The sequence below is a fragment of the Diadema setosum genome, chromosome 9, assembly GCF_964275005.1.
Source record: "Diadema setosum chromosome 9, eeDiaSeto1, whole genome shotgun sequence".
Taxonomy (NCBI): domain Eukaryota; kingdom Metazoa; phylum Echinodermata; class Echinoidea; order Diadematoida; family Diadematidae; genus Diadema; species Diadema setosum.
The window spans coordinates 37,458,271-37,479,403 of NC_092693.1; the positions used below are offsets into that span (position 1 = coordinate 37,458,271).

Sequence of the window (21,133 nt, forward strand, 5' to 3'; positions counted from 1 at the left end):
CATCTCAGTAGTGACTCTGGATCCTTCTGGATAGGAAAGATGTTATTTATGAAAGTTATTAGAAACCGGCAATCTTGCTGGAGAGGGAGTCATGCATTAGGAATACACGAAAGGTCCATGCCATTATCGAACACAACAAGATGCCATGAACGAGCAGTGATAGTGGCAGGCTGTTGTACAAGTCTTACATCATGCTGTGCGCAGCTTGATGAGTTAGTCTAAGAATATATGAGTCAGTTCAACAGCACAGAAAGGTGTAAACGTGCCGTATAAACCATCCACTTCCTCTAAAAAGCAGGGTTTGTTCAAATTGTTTTTGCTGTGGTTTCCTCAAGGAAAACTTTGAAAAGGGAACTACAGTAAACAAAAAATTTGACCCTTTCCGATAAAGGCAGAACATTGTTGCCCGTTTGACACCTTGGGCTTTAGATCAGCCAACGTGGAGAGCTTCTTTCTTTTTGTTTGTCGTGAAAGTCTTTTGTAACTGGTAAGAAAACCTTAAGGCCAGTGACTTTAGTTAGAAGTGACCTCCCTCAGAAACAGTCACAAAAAGTAAAGGCAAACATCATGCAGTGAATGGTGTGACTGTCCTTGAAAAAAGAAAGAAAAATTCTCTCTCATTTACGTATTACTATTAATGCCAAAAGTTGATGTTTTCACAAGAAATAGGAATAGAATTGCAAAATCCTCTTAGGATGGCAATATCAAGCATTGTGTAAAGTTTCAGATTTCAAATGAGTGCCTAAGAACAGAAGCAACAGACTTACCATTTTAATAGTGTAATTGGCATGTACAGAGTTTCTCCCAAAATTGCACGCACTGAAATAGACTGTGTTCTTTTGAGGTTATAGAGAGGTAAAAGTATAACAAGGAAAAATAGTTGGTTTGTATTGTCAAACCATGAATATACTTAGTTGAATGAGGGATATTTCCTGCAATATTTCACGAACTGTCCTAGGAAGGAAATGATACTCATATAGTACTGTTTATCTAAAACTTTTTTTTTTTTTTTGCTTCCATTTGTTTATATTTCACTTTGTCCAGTAGAGGAAGTACCATGTGGAAAACTACTTTCATGGAAAGTGTAAATAGATCTCCTCTGGCGACTGAACTTTAATTTCCTGTTCGTATAAGTTCATGTTTAAGGTGTGTCAGGAATTTTGCTGTTTTAAAGCAGGACTATTTGGCAATGGAATGATTTCCTGAACAAAATATTTTGAAGGAGGAAACTTTTGACCTTTTTCAATCTTATTACAGATAAGCTCCTTTTTCCTAAGAAAAAAAAGAGAAGTTAAAAAGCATTTTTATGTCTAATTTTTTGGATTGATATTTAAAGCATTTTTAATTCAAATTATAGAATGATATATTTGTACTTTAGAGTGGTACATATTTATAACTGACCCACCGACCTAGCAAAAATAGCACTGTCTGTGTGATTCTCTGAGTTAATGTGTAGATAGCCTGCAGGGGATTGCCTGATATTCTATTAACCCATTTAAGGCTGTACATTGAGAACATGCTGCAACAGTGTTGTGGAAAAGATAAAAGTATAAAGCATATTATAATGAGCCAGTTTGCCCTCACAGCAGTCTTGTATGACCGCCTTGTCACCGGCAGGCCTGCTCATGAGGCAGTAGGGGGTTGAGCTGCATTAGGGGTGTTGCAAAGTCAAAAGCTACACTGTAAGAGGTGTCTGAAGAGTTAGTCGGCCTTTAGCATCTTGTGGCTGGTAGTTGATCACCTGTGGCGGATCCAGGCCGAGGCGCACCAGGGGCACGCCCCCCTTTAATTTTTGTTAAAACAAAAGAGATAAAAAGAAAAAATGGGGGGACACGTACACCCCCTTTAATTTTGTAAAGGCACCCCCTTTTACGGAATTCCTGGATCCGCCCCTGATCACGCGTGATGATGCAGGGTGTTTTGGAGTTTTTATGTCAAGTTGTTGAAAACCAGGAGGGACCATTTGCTCATGAGATGAGGTGCTGAAATGATGTAGTGTGGAGATATAAAGTAAATGATGTTGCATGTTTTGTCTCAAGTATTAGGGACAAAAGTACTGCAGTAATGAAGGCAATATGAAATGAATGCAGAATTAGGAGTTCTCAATCTTATTGTAGGTATTGCGCTAGAGCTCTTGTCTACCAGCGAGTAGTAATTGCACCTAGTTGTGCACAGAGCTCTAAAACTTTACACACAGAGAATACATGTAAAACCTTGATTTATGTTCAACATTTTCTTTTCGGAACTTTAAAACATCCCATTTCTTTTTATTTCTTACCCAAATTTCAAAGAGTAGATGTATGTTGTTGAGCTGTAGGACCCAAGCTTACTTTCTTCTCTCCTTTTATTTGTTAGTTTGATGTTGCGACAGCATGTTCTTCAAGAAACATTTGCTGATAATTACACAGGTAAGGAAAATATCATGCCTGGTCATAAATGTATCAGTGTCAGCCAGTATTATTTTTTCTTTGGTTAGGTGCCAGCAGAGGAAGGTGGCATATGTCCAATGAGGGATCCTTTCCATAGGTCATACTCTCATAAAATGAAGCGGTACTCTATTCTGTCTTCAGTGTTTCCTAAGTGCTTCCCGGCGAATGCATATTGCAAGCCAAGCGGACGCATATTGCAAGCCAAGCGGACGACAATTGTGTGTTTCTCTGCACTTGAAAGTGACTTTGATGTACAAGTTGAAGGATTTAAAATGTAGTATGAAAGGAGGAGCCAAGTTTCAGGTGTGAAGGACCATCAGTGAGAGTGGTGTTTTATCACATCATGGAATGGCATAAAATTTAGATAATTGGCTGCTTTCATATATGATGGGTTAAATTCAAATGGGTGGATCTACGGGATGAGTAGCTGAGCAAGTGTATTATTATTGCGTATATTTCAGTCCATGTAGGATGAAGAATGATAATGTATGAACAGCTGAGAAGGGAGACATTTTTGAGGTAGGGCCTACTTCGTTGCTTCAGTCATTCGGAACTGGTCTTGGATTAATTGGAGTGAGGAGTTAATGGTTTGTTGCAAATTTGCTCACAGTGAGAGATGGTTGGTTTGGAGTAGTGTTTGAGGCAAAATGTCTTTGTTCTAACGACATATAGACCTTGGAGAAGAAAGCAATTAAAGAGTTTGATATGACAATGACATGATTGAAGAGTTTGACTGCAAAAAGGAGTTAAGTGTCATTTTTGAACATTTTGAAGTACATCCATCATCAGAGAAAAATTTCCAGCATTTTCTCTGTTTTTTTAGCAACTTTAATTGCAAACATCTCCAACTCTTTTAATTGTTGAAGTGCCAGTTTATCAGGGTTATCATGTTCCATGTTGAGAGAATGTGCAGTGTTTTTGGTTCACATGAAGTCTTGTGGATATCATGCTGTATGTAGAAAAAAAAATGCATTTCATTGAATTGTCTTCCTTTTTCCTAATTACATATCTTCAGATGCAATGTATTCTCATCCCCAGAGAATGAATTCTTGGCAAATGTGTCGTATTTGATATTGTAGTTTCTGTGAGTAGTGTTTTTTTTTTTTTTTTTTTTTTTTTTTTTTTACAGCAATTGCTCAAGGGGGAGGGGGATGTCAGATTTAATATTAACTGATGCTGATAATCATTTTAATAACCCGAAGAAAAGTTGCATGTAATTACAGTGTACCAAGAAATTTCTCAAGCCAGCGGGCAAGTATGCTGATTAATTACTGTGAGTGCTGTATGCTTTGTTTTATTAGGGTACTGCAAAGTAAAATAAGAAAAGCAGTACTGTGGCACAATATGCCTCCAAAGTAGATACCAGTGCTGTTGGCATTTTAACTGTGGCTATTTAATTAAAGAACTCTGAGTTCTTTAATATGCCTCCAAAGTAGATACCAGTGCTGTTGGTTTTAACTGTGGCTATTTGATTAAAGAACTCTGAGATTGAAGCAGAATTAGGTAAATGAAATAGAAACTTCTTGATTTATACAAGAAGTAACTAGCAGACATTAAATACTGAAAACTAAGTATGTTTTGGAGTTGCTGCATAACATTTGGTTTGTAATCTACCACAAATGGAAATGGGAGCTAATGTGTCATACTCTGTGTTTTTGTTTTTGAAATGCCATGAATATAATGTGCATACACATGTACCTTTATCTGACTCTGGCCTTTTCATAATTATTGTTTTATACATCCTTACATTAATTCCTTTTTATCTATCACATTGACATCTACACTGTACTATTTTCTGTGTGAGCCAGCGTTGTTACACTTTGACATGGTATGGCCATGAACAGACAAACACTCATTTTGACACTGTACTACTGCTTTCTGTGACTTCATGATGTATTCAAATCATGGTTTTTTCCCTGTTATAAGCTGATTGTATATGCTTATTTCTTAGAAACAGTAAATTTCAGTGTGTACGATGCAGACTAAAATCTGCACTTTCAATTTCCGCTGCCATGCAAAATGTGAGAAACTTCCAGTAGGCTTTGATTTGTGGTGATAAATCTTCTCGATCGGAATATGCAGAAGAATTGCATACAATGTGAAGTCTGTATATTGCATGAGCTGAAGGTATTCTCATGCTTAATACACAAAGAGATCTCAATGTTTTGTGACTGTTATCATGAAAGTTACAAGTGAACAGGTTACAAGTTCAAAAATGTATACTATGTGCAATGGGTTTCGAAGGATTCTCTTTTTTGTGAGCCAGTTAAGTTTCAGTTTATTCTTTGCTTTAGTTAAAGTAAAAAGCTCTTCATTCTTTGTGTATATTCGTTTCTCTTACTGTATGAAAAACTTGAGGTACACTTTTTCTTTGTCAATCACGCCATAAAGTATATCAGTTTTGTGGTATTGTAAATATTGTACAAAGCATAAAGTGGAAATACTAACGCTGAAAGTTATGAATATTTTCAGTTCGGATTCGAGGAGCTTTAAAGATCATAGAGTTACTACTGGTAGATGTAGTTGAGGTATGGTGTAAAGAGAATTTAAATGTGAAATAATGTACATACCCATCCGCATAGCAACAAAGATTGAGCATGCAAAAGATCAGGCTTGTAGGCAGGGATCTGATATTGGAAGCCCTCCCAGTATTTGCGAAACTTTGCTGGCATATACAGTATATGTACAGTATGATAGTATTTGAATACTACAAGTGCAGGCCTAATGCCAGACTGGGCAGCTATGGTGCAAAGTTGCAGGGTTCTTTGCATTTCCGTGAGATTTCATAGAATGCCTTTGGTGTCTTGAGTACACCATGGTTGAATTGTGATGACGTGTTTACACCATGTGCAGTGTAATACTTCATGCTACATAGATACCCAACTCTGCAAGTGTGCCCACTACTGCTGAATTGTTATGTGATTGAAAGCTTATAATCGGAAAAAAAATGTCCATAAATGTCCAAATGTCAAACTAAGTCTAAGAACCATTTCTTCAAAGAGGCAGCAGCACCTTACATATGAAAGGTATCAATGGTATAGGGAGAGTAAAGAAGCACAAGAGTTACAGGGATGATGTGACTGAAGATGTATGAACACACCCTGATAGTCCCATCTGTGGCTTATCGTGTGTCTGACATCGGGCTGGAAAATATCACAGTTAAAGCCTTTGTTATGCAAGATGATAAGTGTGTAACATGAGATAGTCCCGAGTATGAGGTGTGTTGCCTATTCAAGCGACAATGCAATACCAACAGAAAACTTCCACACATGCACAGCAGTAGTGATGGAAGAAGTGTGACTGATTAAAATTCTTTGTAGGATAGCTGGACATTTTGAAGTCCTGTGTGAATTTAGATGACAGAATAATTATGTGTGTTAAAGTTCAGATACAGCTGCAATTTCTGGGACAGTGGAACCCCGTTATAACTTGGGTCAGATTTTACAAAACCCTGTTACCACAAGTCATTTCTACCGGTCACAACTCTGCATGATATGTATTTCAAGATTATTTTGATTACCCACCCTGATATAAGAAGTGACTCGATGTAACAAGGTATTTCTCGTGAACCCAAAGTCCTTATAATGTGGTTCCACTGTAGTATGTGCTTCTACATGTCACTGTCTATGAATATCATTCCTGTGAGTGTACAGTCAGTTCAGTGTGACAATGTACCTCGGTCTGCTTATTACAGAACGTGTCCAGAGACTCGTCAGTAATGTGAAATAAAACAGGGTTTATCTTCTAACTCAAATATCATCACATCTACCCAAGTTATTTGCTTGTGTCCTTTCCTGTGTCGAATGTTCCTAATGATGCAGTTTGACAAGTGATAACTGTGCCTAGCTCGTCACGTTGTCATCATTAAATCTTTGTGATGTGTGAATGCTGTGCATGTGTTTGTTTGGATCACAGTTTGTTATTCCGAAGGTTCAGCATATTTAAGATTTGTTAAACTGAAAATGAAATGCTTTTCATTATTCCGAAAGTTCGTTAATCTGCAAATGATTTCGTTAGTCCGAAAATGAAATAATATTCATTTAGAGACAAAATATAGAGTTGTAATGAAAAACGTGCACACACACCCACAGCCACACACACACACACATTTTTGTTTTTCATTGATATATCGATTTAATTCAAATCATGAATTAACCCTTTCTGGGTGTATGATGAACAAAAACAATACAAATACAATTACACACACACACACACATTCACCCACAGACATGTATAAACACACAGACAAACAAACACGATACACATACAATCATATACTTTGTAATTGTTATTGACGGAAAAAAAAAGTATTTTTCCTCCGGTCCTCCGCCGTATGCGGCCCCACCCCTCTTCTACATCGTCAGGATGTGAACTATACGTGACGTAGGAAAAAGGTCACTCAAAGGCAGGAAAAAACTAGAAATGTCGCTATGGCGACTGGTATGCCTCCGCCATAATGCATGGTTCTCCGAATAGGTCTATGGCACAACGTCTTGACAATGTGTGATGACAGTTTCACATAACTGGCAAAATATTAAAATGACACGTTTGTCACAAATGCATTGAGTGTTCACTTTCCTTGAACTATAGGTTCATTTGGATGAATGCCTACACTGTCTAAGAGTGCACATATTTGGGGATTTGAGGATTTGTACCCAACTTATGACCCTTTTATAAGTTCAAAGACGAAGTGAAATTAAGCACTTTCACTTGACCTTTGACCTTTTGGCAAGAAACTTCCAAGAGAATCTGTATTGGATAATACATGCATACACTAAGTTTCAAGAAAAAATCCTGCAGGCATTGCATGGATAAGAGAGAAATATTTGACATTTTGATGGAATGACCTTGACCTTTGACCCCTGACCTTCGATCCATGACCCCTACTAAATCCCCTACATGATCACTGCCAGTCAGTACATGTATATATACTAAGTTCCATGAAGATACCTTGAAATATTTGTGAGATATGGAGAAAAAGTGAAATTTTAACATTTTCACTTGACCTTTGACCCTTGACCTTTGACCTCATGACCCAAAGCTCTCTCTGGGGAATCTTTATTTGGTAGTTCATGTACACACCAAGTTTCAAGAAAATACCTCCAGGCATTGCATAGATATAGGGGAAATAGTGACATTTTGAGCATTTGACCATGACCTTTTGACCTTTGACCTTGAGCATGTGCGCCCAAAAGTTGATAGGCACAACTTCGCCCACTCATACATATACATGCAAAGTTTCATTAGGATACCTCGAACAGTTTTTTAGATACGCTGTCCACAAAATTGATTACGGACGGACGGACGGACAACCCGAAAACATAATGCCTCCGGCGACACTTCGTGGCGGAGGCATAAGAATACATGCGTGTAGTAATCATCGCCTTTAAAGGATCCTGCGTGCTCCCCTGGTCACGATAGATTAGAACCTTGGCACCCTTATAACTACTCAACAGAAGCGATGACCCACCCTCCCTGACTTCGCATCAGATCAGTCAATTTTTGGAATAACAAACCTTCTTTTCTTTTCGTTTTTGAATAACCAACCTTATTCTATTTTCTGATTAACAGACTTTAATTCATTTAAAATCAACGAACCTTTGGAGTAAGGAACCTTATTTCATTTTAGGATTAACGAACCGTCGGAATAAGAAACCTTATGTCATTTTTTGGATTAACGAACCTTCGGAATAAGGAACCTTATTTCATTGTCCAGTTTACATACCTTCGGATCAACATTACAATAATTATAATATTTTGATTAATGAGCCTCTGGGTAAAGGGAATGTGTAACCTTTAACCTTATGTCAATGTCTCGCCCTCATAGCTAAAAACGTAGGCATCATTCTGATGCTTTCCCATTTTCATCCAGGATTTTTGTTTGTTCTCTAAACCATTTCATTATACCGACAAATTCCGAAACACTAGAAATGACAGCCTTACCTGTTTCTCCTTGAAAGCAGTAGTTGTACTTTCTTCATCTACAGCGTAAAATCAACGAAACGAATAATAGTTGTTAGGTATATGCAAATTTCCCGTTGTGTTAATCGCGTATTATTCTTTCCACAGGACATTTCTTTGGTGTTGACACTAGAACTGACTTCGAACAAACGGTTAGTTAATCACTACAAGCTTTGAATGTGTAGCCGTCCGTCCATATACTCTGCCAAACTTAAAGGGATCATATAGTTTGAAACCTAACTTTAGGTTTCTACCATTTTTTAGGTGAGATAATGAGAAACCTAATGAAATATAAAAGAGTGTGTAATTCCAAGAGGAATTCAACGATATCTTTGTTTTAGTTTGATTTTGGCTGTCTCAGCCATTCCAAAACAGAGTTTCATCGAATAAACTCTGAATTTGTCTTAAAATGGTATGCTCTGTACCATTTCATAAGTGGTTTCTTGATATCTCGCAAAAATTTAAAAGCTCATTCCTCATTTCCACCATGTACCATCCCTTTAACCAGGATTTCAAAGTAAATGTTTACCGTACTTGAGTTGTAGGTTTGAGTAACTTACGTACATAATGTATGTATGCGCATTTCGAGAAATAGTTTGCGACTTTGTTAAAATGGATGAGACAGTATTGGTAGAGATGAGAATTGGGCTTTTAACTTTTTGCGAGATATCAAGAAACCGTTTGTAAAATAGTGCAGAGCATACCTTTCTGTGAGGAATTCAAAGTTTATTTGATGAAAATTGGTTTGGGAATGACTAAGACGTCTAAAAATAAAGTAAAACAAGGTGTAAGGAGATACAATCGAACGGAATGGGACAAAAACAAAATTAGTGGAAGAAAGGTAAAGGAAGAAGGAGAGAGAGAGAGAGAGAGAGAGAGAGAGAGAGAAATGAGAGATGGGGGGGGGGGGAGGGAGAGGAAAGATAGAGAATGCCTAGACGCTGAACAAGAGAAATGGAAGAGAGAATTGATGAGGTGCTTCGAACAGCTGGTGACTGCACGCAGCTGTGTAGAAATTATGCAAATAACATGCCGTATTTCATTGCCTAGTAATGCCGTTTTTCACTGCGTAATAATGAATTAAATAACTGATGATGACCCTCATGTTTGCTGTAACCTGTATAGGTAATGAAAATAAATATCTCAGCTAGAATTTAACAAAAAAGATTTCAAATTACGCTTAAAAATGTATAACGATGAAGAATTCTTTATTTCAGGACCTAATGAATTCCAAAATTTAGGGCCGATGTATATAAATGTGTTCTGAGCTAATAAGGTTCTCAAAAGGGGTAAGTGAAACTCATTAGACCTCCTAGTAGGATAATCATGAAAAGATTGATTTCGTGGAAACATTGAATTAAAAATATTGGGAAGAGCATTTGTGTTATAATTGAACATGAACTGGCCCAGTTGAAAAAGAAACAAATCTTTAATTTTTAAAATCTTATATTCAATGAACAATGAATCTGAATGAGAACGTGGCGAAACCCCACAAATAATACGAAGTACTTTCTTTTGTAATAATAATAGTTTATCTAATAAAGTTTGATGGGCGCTACCCCATGCTAAAATTCCGTAATTAAGATAAGGTAATATTAAAGAAAAATACAACGTTAACAAAGACGACGATGGAATGTGAAACTTAAGTCTGTTGATAATACCAATATTTCGTGAAATTATTTTACTTATGTTGATAATAATGAGGCCTCCACGAAAGTTTATCATCCACTGTAATACCAAGGAATTTTATGTGGGATACACGTTCTAATTGAGTACCATCAAACATAAGATCTGTGCTTAATGTTTCTATGGATTTACTAAAAAGCATATACTTAGTTTTCTGAAGATTAAGTGATAATTTATTAGCTCTTATCCATTGAGTCACATTTTTCAATTCAGAGTTGACGGTGTCAATAAAGTAACTGGGTCTTGATGGGAAAAGAAAACATTTGAGTCATCAGCAAAAAGTATAAATGAGAGAATTTTCATCAAATAAACGTTGAATTCCTTTTAAAATTACATGCTCTTTCATATTTCATGAGAGGTTTCTCATAATCTCACCCAAAAATGCTAGAAACCTGAGGTTAGGTCTCAACCAAAACTATACAATCCCTTTAAGGCTGTAAATCGGTCTCCGTTCTTTTCCTAAAGCATGTCGAAATGAAAACATTTTCGGGTCGAGAGTTTTTAAAGAAAAAAATACTTTAGGCTTGAGGAACTTAAAAGTAAGTTACTGTTGCTTCTCATAACAAAAGAGATCAAAAGAGATATCGAAGAAGTATGTCCCGTTAACTTTGTCTGCTTGTTTATTTGTTTGTTTTTGTTTTTGTTTTTGTGCACTTTTATGTCCGTTGTGATATTGTTACCATAGTTTGTCCTGAAGCACATTATAGGAGGCCCTCTTTGCCAAGATGTGAAAAGGTTGATGATTGTTGTGAAGGATATGATCATATCTTTATATTAAAGTTGTGAAGGATATGATCACATCTTTATATGAACGTTGTGAAGGATATGATCATATCTCTATATGAACGTTGTGAAGGATATGATCATATCTTTATATGAATGTTGTGAAGGCTATGATCATATCTTTATATGAATGTTGTGAAGGCTATGATCATATCTTTATATGAATTTTGTGAAGGATATGATATGAACGTTGTGAAGGCTATGATCATATCTTTATATTAAAGTTGTGAAGGATATGATCATATCTTTATATTAAAGTTGTGAAGGATATGATCATATCTTTATATGAACGTTGTGAAGGATATGATCATAATTATCTTTATATGAACGTTGTGAAGGCTATGATCATATCTTTATATGAACGTTGTGAAGGCTATGATCATATCTTTATATGAATGTTGTGAAGGATATGATCACATCTTTATATGAACACATAATATTAGAGAGATTGTGAGAGGTGTCTAGAGGAGAAGACGTAAGAGTACTTGTGCAAAGTTCACTGAATGGCCTGCAGGAAAATAATGGAGATTGCTGGACAGAGAGAGAGAGAGAGAGAGAGAGACTAAAAGCATATAACGTAACATATGCCAATGTCCAACAAACTGATATGTACCAAAAAGTATATGTGATCAATTATAAGGCATATTAGGCCTACACATATCTCTCTCTCTCTCGTATTCTCTGTCCTCTCCCCTTCCCTCTCCATCTCTCTCTCTCTCTCTCTCTTTCTGAATAAGTATATATATATATATATATATATATATATATATATATTTATATATTCATCAGTGTATTTATTAATTTATGTATATATTTATATATTTATATATTTATGTATATAATCGTTTTCCAGTGTTTCTTCGATTGTTGTTGTTTTTTTTTCCTTCTAAATTCTGCCAAAATCGACAGTCGCGTGAGTTGACAATCACATTTTCTCCGGTTCCGTGCGTATCAACGTAGGCAAGGTTTGCGGTGTAGTATATAATCATATATAATATATATACGTATATATATATATATATATATATATATATATATATATATATATAATAAATATATCGCACTGCATGTATATAGATACATTACATGATAAAATAGGGTTTGAATACATACAAGCACATAACACACACGAAGACTGCCAATCTCATCATTTTTCAATTTAGTATAATATAACATGATATACTGCTCATCCAACAACGAAACAGTAGCTACTGAAAGACAAAGTTAGCACAGGTGAATGTGACAATTCATTTTCTAGTAGGCCATAAAAAAATCTCTTCACACGTAAATGCATGATATCATTACATCAATGACACTGAGCGCATGATTTGCTTTGGCTTTTTTCCTCTCTTAAGTCTATAGATACTTGTCCTGCGGGTGTACATCAAAATAACAATATTGCGGGGGGGGGGGGGGTTATATTATTTTCTCGCTCCGTTGACGACAATAGACTTCATACCACAGCGTCTAACGAAGAATTTAATTTTTCATGCCGCATCCGCATATTGTACAAGCATGCCATGTCATAATTATTGTGAACCAGCCTAGTTCTTGGAAAAGGAAAAACACGTCAGTAGATTCTGAATAATGTAGATATTTGCCATTCGATGTGACCTCAGGATTCGCAAAAAGAGAACATGTGTTTGCTACTACCTTTTCCCATGAACAATGAAATTCACGTAGCTAAGAAGCTTTAAAAATCACTCCGATGAACAATTGATAAAATTCATTGTATAAACCTTTCCTCAAAACACCGCTTTTCAGTGAATTATAGGCACACACATATATATACAACTTCCATCTGGCATATATTTGTGCGTCAGCAGTGCATGTTTTACAGCATGTATCATTGATTCTCAACTTCTATAGTTATTTTAAGTTATTATATTTTCTTTCGAATACAACACACTCGAAGATAGTGATAACAGGTTGCCTCCATAGAACGATTGTATAGTTATAATACTTAAAATTTGGAACAGAAGCTCAATTTGCTTAGAATATTTCACACAATTATCTTTCGTATTTGTGATAGATCAAAAACTGTGTTTGTAACTGATTGACAAATTGCCCTACATCGACGTAAATAAGCACTGAATTGATCAGTGTTTTAGTAGTAGCCATGATAAAAATCATGGGCGTACATACTCGAGCAGGATTCGAACCTACGACCTCCTGATAACCGGACAGGCGTCATCTCCACTAGACCACCGAGCTTTCGCCCGACAGCAAGTGTTGGTTCTAATCCTTATAGCATGCAGCGGGTACTGCTTTGTTATTCAAATTCACGAAATTCTTCCGTCGAGATGTTTTCATTGCAACTGATTGACAAATTGCCCTACATCGACGTAAATAAGCACTGAATTGATCAGTGTTTTAGTAGTAGCCATGATAAAAATCATGGGCGTACATACTCGAGCAGGATTCGAACCTACGACCTCCTGATAACCGGACAGGCGTCATCTCCACATGAATGTGAAAAACTGTGTTGTTGTTGCATTATTATCTTTGAACATTAAATACAGACAAAGCAAACATAACTTTATGAGAATCTTTTTTTTTTTACCCTTGACTATGTTTTCATTTATTCGTAATGATAATCTTTTTCTTTTCTTTCTTTTTTTTCTTCAAAACTGCGAATAAATGTGAGAAACTGTGATTATAAAGTGTGTGCGCTTCATTACATTATGATGAATAATTAGTCAAATATCGGTCAGAGAATGGATACATATAATCTCCTTATGTCGTCATTTGTGATGTTCTTCCATGGGCTCGACATGATATGACATTAGAAATGTGTAAAATAATGATTGTACCTGATCTAAAATGTGTAGGCACGTAAGTGCTCACAATTAAAGCATATTTCAACTGTGCGGTAAATCTCCAAGAATACTTCACGCCACAAACCAGAGTACATCAAGTAAGTCACCATCTCATGTAGCATTTGCTACGAACCTGTTTCAATTCCTCGATAACTACTGTTTAATTAAGTGTCTGAGTGAATACAAGCATCTCCGCATCATGTTCATACACATATTTCTCGTTCTATGAACCATGGAAAAAAGGAAGCTTTTCGCTATCTGCAATATTAAAATTTTCCCCGAAGTTTGGCCGGGTAGTGAGTTGAAACGGGGTTTTCCCCTTCTACAAAAGCGTTCCGACCCGGGTGTGATCGCTCTGTGAAACTATTCGTGGCAACCTACTTCTTGTCTTGGTACGTGCTTGAGGGCTATAATGAAGGATTTCATTTCGACATGCCATGCATGTCTTCATTAATAATTCTGACAAATGAATAAACCGGATCTCTGTCATTTTCACTAACGGACGATGGAAATTGGAAGAACACTTCGAGCTTGAAGGCGTTATGAATTATTAACTAAATTGTCAAAAATGTATAAGTCTGCCTGCTTTCGAAATTCTAGTCAAATCATTGCATAAAACGGGTATGGGAAATATCTGAATGAAAAATATTAACAATAAAACAAACACATAGACAAGCTCACCCAGGCTCCCCTATTGCAGATCATGAAAGTCGCACTTGTATTAACGAGTCTTGCCGGTATAAATGTACTTTTGAATACATTCATAGAATGTGTCTCACGGGAGATGGTGTAAGAGCCAGTTTTTTAAAGACCTGTTGAGCCTACAGAAGAGTATGAAACCAATCTACTGATTGCTGTGTTCCCAGCCCGTGCCCGACATTGCATCCGACATTTTGCTTTACAATGTGCAACACACACAGCAGCAGCAGTGTGTGATACCTCCGTCCATACCACGACATAATCATATACTAGTATTGCATCCATTCCTGGCCACGCGTACCCGAGAGTTAACATAAATAGATAAATAAATAAATATATCTGTAATCATTCATGACTAACTCATACGAACAGAAAATGACCAGAGTTGTATTCGACTGTTCCAGAATAGCCGGATTATAAGCTCTTGTTGTCCATGAAAGAGCCTGATCCCGTCTTTAGTGTCTGTTTGATTTCATCTAGGTAGCTGAGGCTCCTAGTTCTTGTGGCCTTCGGTGGCTGTCTTGGAGAATCCCTCCGCAGGCTGTCAAATGATATAATATTTGCCGGTGTGTTAGCGTAGGAAGATGTTGCCAGGTTTGTCAAGCTCATGTTGAAAGGTCGCTTTGAAAGTAGCGCCTCCGCCCTTCCAGTTACGGGGACGGCTTGTCGTGTGCTTGTTGCTGGAACCTCATTTTCTTGTGAAGTCGCCATATTATCTTCATTGGTCAAGGTGTCAATCTGAGAGGTTGGATGTCGCTTGCCTGATACCGTTACTGGTGACGCAGTTTGAGATGAGTCCAAATGTCTTTGACTGCAACCAGGCAATAGACTCGTTGCGCCATCTGCGGAAAGGGAAGAACATGATGCCATCGCGGAGCGAGGTAAAGGAGTAGACCGCTGCTGTTCTGGCTCGCTCGCCGAGCTTTCCCGTGTCGACGTCGTTGGATTCTGAACGGGGGTCACAAACGCAACGGATATAGATCCACTGCTACTAGGACTACTGCTGGTACTGGTGCGAACTTGGTCCCGAATAGATCTAGTCACAGGAACGAGAAATCTTACGGATCGGGGCCTGGCATTCTCCCCCTCGTCTCCAACGTGGAACATTCTGAGCTCCTCGGGGCCAGGGCTCTGGTTATGTTCCACCTCCTGTCGGCTGGGCCCAGCCTGAAGAGTCTGATTCAGGGGGTGCACAAGTGCCTCGTTAACGCTCATTTTGGCATAGTTGTTCAGCACAGCATTGTTTGCTATCTTGGGCCAGTTGCTCGACCTTGGCGGGGCTACATTTATGTTAGCACACGGTCTCAGCCCAGAGACGATGTTCTGCTTTGCAAGAATTGTGGCATGATGCGACGACTTTGTGGTGAAAGTCCTACCATCTTCAGCATCAGGAGTACCGGCGGGGACGTCTTTGACACATTTGTTTCGCAGTCGATAAATAGCTAGCAGAGACGAGAAGAACAACCAGACATTGATGGACCCGAAAAACATTAACGAGGCGAAGAAGAACGCGACCACCGGGACAGCCATCACCAGAGGCGTTGAAGTCGCCAACGCAAGACTGCCGAACATGATTGGAATCACGAGTCTGACAACGACGGTTATTACGGCCCCAGCGACGAGGTTTCGGCGATAGACAACCATCAGTGCGGTGGGTTTCCCGCTCGTCTCACCCAGCATCTTCAGGAGACGGGAAAATTCTACGCCAGGTACGCTCCCTGTACAGATTAAACCGATTGCACCGAAGAGGGCGTTCTGCCGGTAGGACAGAAACACACAGTACACAGCAACGGCGACCAGATGATGAACGAGATCGATTCGGTAGTTCTTTAGGTGGCTGTGCAGCAGGGTGTCCTGACAGATGCGGTAGATGTAACAGCCAATGGCCACCGCGAAACCTGTCCCCGTCAGGCTGCTGAATGTCCCCGTGAACGGGTAAGTCACGACGTCGCCGCTGCAGAGGATCGCAAATCCAACTGACGTGAGAACGGCGCTCTGGAGTACGTCCAGACAGCTGTGGGTGAAAAGAAATGCAAAATAACACACTGTTACTATATGATGGGTCCAGTTTCATCAATTGATGTTAGTGTCACGGTGTAACATAAGTGACCATGCTCACGCTCAAAAGCACAAGATGGAAACGAGTTTTGCTCTTGTGCAAGGTATATCACTATGTAATCACTTTTTTTTTTTGGCGATGCGCTGATAGAGGTTGATAATGACAATGAAACAGCTATAGTGTTGGCGTTTGTAGGGCTGCCAACTCTCACTCATTGAGAGTGAGACTCACACATTTTGGTCCTTTCTCACTCTAAAACTTTATTTCATTTGCATGCATTTCTATGGATCTCACTCATTTTGACTCCTAAATTATAGCATTGGCCTATGGGAGTCTCACTCTCAACTAGTTTCCAATGTTGGCAGCTCTGCGTTTGTTCAATAGGAGGTGAATCATTAGTATTGTCACATTTATTTTTAGTACTTTATTATTGAAACATACAGTAGTTGTCTGTGACAAAGACAACCATGTGAGCCGTAAAACAGAAACTCTGTACAGTATACATTACACACCATACACACTTATGTTATTCCTATTGATTTCATGCAAAAAAGGGGGAACTCGCCAGGATTGGTGTGTGTAAGATAGTATGAAGGAATGTCATCGTCAAGTGTGCCAATTCAAATATGACGTGATGACTATAATACCACTCATGTGTGAAAACATTTTGACTACTACGTTTTACAACTACATTATCTTATTCATTTGAGTGCGATGTTCATGGCATCGCTATTACTTTTATTCATCTGATTTTGTCGTTTTCTCAACCCATTTAAGCCAATCATATTATGGTGTCAAATTGCACACTGTTACCCCTGTATGTGCTTTGAGTGGCAATTTGCTCAGTAAACCCTATATCGTTGTATACACGCTGCATGCCGAAAATCTCATTAGGTACCGAAATGGTTTACACGCCGAAAATTTGACTACTTTATTTTACCCAGTTTCCAGGTCATGGTTAGTTGTTATCAAATTAATGTCCAGCTCTTCACTTTGTCTCAAACCAGATTGATGCCGCCGACTTGTGAAATGTGGACATACTATCACCATGTTTCATGATTTAATTTGATTTCATTTTATTTTATTGACTCTTTCGACCCCTTTCGGTGTATGAGAGTACAATCGAAAGCAACAACAAACAATAATGCACACATAGCATAACATTATCACATAATCAAAACTTTGATTATAAGCTACAATAAATATGAGTACATTAACCAGGGGCGGATCCAGGAATGCCTTAAAGGGGAGGCGCCTTTACAAAAGTAAAGGGGGCGCAGGCCCCCTCCCCCATTTCACTTTTTATTGTTTTAACATTATTGTAAAGAGGGACGCGTACCCGGTGCCCCCCCCCCCCCCCCTCTGGATCCGCCACTGTTAACTAACAAGTATAATAAAGATTTAGAAGTGAAATACACATGAAAATTATGCTTACTGGTCATACAACTCAGTGGCGGATCCAGAGGGGGCGCAACCGGCGCACGCCCCCCTTTATTTTTCGTTAAAAACAAAATAGATAAAAAGAAAAAAATGAAATGAAACCCAGAAGTGGCACAAGAAATATTAGTTGCGCCCCCGCCCTTTGCAGAATTCCTGGATCCGCCCCTGCTACTTAAACTATAGTTTACGATGTACAATGCAGAACATATCAACGACCACAGCTCACCAACACTCAAAAGAATATTAAAAAAACCCATGAAAGTCCTCCATTTGATGCTGTTTGAGTATTCTATATATACGCTTTTAACGGTTACACGAAACGACACAATTTTATACTATAAACAGATCAAGTTCTTGATGCACAAATTAATATCGTATTATACGCAAGGATTTACGGAGCGTTAAACTTATGGAAATGGTAGTCCACGTAGTTGGCTAATCATGCACATAAGCGCAGGTGATAATATCTTGCTATTGATCACCCTACCCCCTCCATGCGTACATGTAACTATACAAATAAGTAAACAGTTAGTTTCTTTGACCCACGTGATGATGAAACAGCACATTATAGCTCCATTTATCTGTTTAAGAAAAAACAACAACATTCAAAGTGACCAGAATAAAGCTATTGTCTTGGACGATGGACGCCTGGCTGACCCCAAGGAAACGCACCATTCTTGTCTTATCAACCAACTTCCCACGCGGATGTTGACTGTTTCTTCTCTTCCTCACTCAACACCCACCCTCCCCCCCCCCAAAAAAAAAAAAACAAACAAAAACCAACAACAACAACAAAACACACACACACACACACACACACAAAAAAAAAAACCATACAAACACAAACACAAACAAACCAAAACTACTGTGTATAAATAAAGCCATCACACGTGAAATCAACGCCATTGTGGGAATCCCAAGGAATTTCCCGTCCTCTTTTTATGCGTATCTATTGTCCGGTAAAAATGTGGTAACACATATTTTTGTTACGTACGTGATATTCGCAACTTCCAGGAAGACGGAACAGGAATTTAAAATATGCACTAGGAAGCATGATAGGTAATGAAATTATGAACTTGCGCAATAACGAGAGGGAATATTCATAACACTGGCAAAAATTCTACTTATAGGCTAAAATAGATATATTCATCATCAAACTATATCATATTCAACAGCAATCATTACCCATACAGATCATTTTGCGCAATATTCTAACTTGCAATGGGATATCGTACAAGGGCTGACGTTTTTGTTTTTGTTTTTTCTGAAACATACAGTTCGGCGAGCGGAAGTTTAGCAACCATATAATGTTTATCAATGTTAGCATGTGTTTTCAGTGCGATAATAGATAAACACATTTCGATGGAGTAAAGTCTATAGAGATAAATCTGTTCAAAATATTTTCTTTCAAATAAGGGCCATATGATATCATGTTTACTCAATTTGGCTGCTGACATGAGATATCATACACAAATATTTTTCTTTCTTGTCTTTACGATTTCTAATACTATTCGCAGTTTTCCTAGATCCATCAACATTTCCCAAAAGATAGTATTATCTTCAGTGAATTATTCCAATAGTATATAGTGTGTGATAACACTTGCCAAATGCTTGACGAAATTCTCTCACTTTCGCAACAAATGCAATTTTATGTAATCTGTTTAGTAGGGACTAATCCCCTCCTGAGGGTATGTAATTCTGTTTCGGCCAGATTATACTTTTGCGAATCGCAAAATAAGCGCCATGCGCGATAGCATCTCAAGACAACATTTTCTTCCTTGAGCAACGGCAGGTGATATGCCTTTGCGAATCATCAGCATGGATAAACTAGTTACAGTTACCAGTAGGCCTAAATCTGAGCCTGTTCGATGAAGGTAATTGCAGACCATCTTATTGACCTTTTTACTGAGGTATTTAATGAATTGGATATGTTTTCAGAAAAACGGACTATGCTTTATATATCCATGCACAAGAATCATTATAGAAAATTGGACAATCCGTTCATCAGAGGTTAGGAATTTTAAATTCAGAACTTTAGTTCTGGCTAGGAGCATGTGGGGTCATCGCTTGAAAATGTGGGTAATGATACGATTATAACAACAACAACAAACAAACAAACCAACCAGCAAACCAAACAAATCAAAATAACCACCACCGTTAGTATTCACGATTTAGGAGTCTGGTTAAGGATTGCAGGGGTAGATGGAAAAGGTATGCAGGTCTAAATTGAATGTTGGTTTAACGTATTCTAAAAAAAAGTTTTATAACCCTTAATATTTCAATGAATGCTATAATCTGTCATGACTATGACTCAGAAGAACCTTAATCCCTGTCACCAATTTGTCGCGGGTATCTGCTTAATCATTGCTTCAAATGAGCCCGATGCAATTATTATCATAACATAATGCTCCGCTTTCTCTGTTAGGTCTGTTTAAATGATATCATTAAAACGATTGGGTTAATGCTGTGGATAAAGAAAAAAAAATGATATTCGCAGTTAGGTAATTTCCAGCTGAAAAGAACCGACGAAGACCAAAAAAAAAAAAAAAAAAAAAATCACAACACATCAGGGCGATTAATAGACGGCAAAACATGTAGTCTATGACCTCATGCTGTTCTCGTGAACTCAGTTGAGAAAAGTAGATCATGTGGGAAATACAATATATGAGTGTATATCTATTAACAAATACATAAATAAAACTCAATACACAAGTAGATGAATAAGCACGCACACACATAAAATAAAATTCATTCTTGTAAGATCTACTTACAATCGAGGAAGTCTCCAGGGCTCATCCTCGCCAATCTCGACTATCGACCGCCATACGGACCTGTCGTCCAGAGTTTCCCGCCACATCACGAGCAGACGATCGACCAGCCCCTTGGAAGTGAAGAAGAGCAGCGTGCAGACGTTGATAGTGCAGGAAATGCGCAGGAGGTCATTTGACTCCATCGCACAGAAACAAGCACCGAGCAGACTACGCACCAAGAGCATCGGGATGTAGAACCCTCGCGGAGACTATAGCCTGCCGGTGTTCCAGCTTCAAATTTTCCAGGAGGAGAAGAAAAGTTCGACGCCGTTGAATTAAAAAAAAATAATAATTACCCTAATTGGTATGTACATAAATGTTCCAACACAGTGCAGAGGGATTCAGCTGATGATGCTTCAGCGACATTGACTGCTTGCCTAGAATGTCAGCAGCACCTATAGCGTCACACTGATTCCTTCAATGAAGCAAATAAAAACGTAGCCGGTA

At 38.1% G+C, this 21,133-nt stretch overlaps 1 protein-coding gene across 1 annotated transcript; it reads right to left on the reverse strand.

Annotated features, from left to right (window-relative positions):
- Positions 1-14,791: 14,791 nt before the first annotated feature.
- LOC140233366 (uncharacterized) lies at positions 14,792-20,871 on the reverse strand. Its single transcript, XM_072313472.1, has 2 exons — positions 20,648-20,871; positions 14,792-16,391 (listed from the first exon to the last, which is right to left on the reverse strand). The coding sequence occupies exons 1-2, from the start codon at positions 20,869-20,871 to the stop codon at positions 14,792-14,794; spliced, it is 1,824 nt and encodes a 607-aa protein (XP_072169573.1).
- Between the last annotated feature and the right edge of the window lie 262 nt (positions 20,872-21,133).

Bases quoted from the DNA above. Each gene is read 5' to 3' on its own strand.
- LOC140233366 (XM_072313472.1), bottom strand. From the start codon at position 20,871: ATGCTCTTGGTGCGTAGTCTGCTCGGTGCTTGTTTCTGTGCGATGGAG. The intron at 16,392-20,647 runs GTAAGTAGATCT...TTTCACCCACAG, and splicing joins CCCTGGAGACTTCCTCGATT to CTGTCTGGACGTACTCCAGA.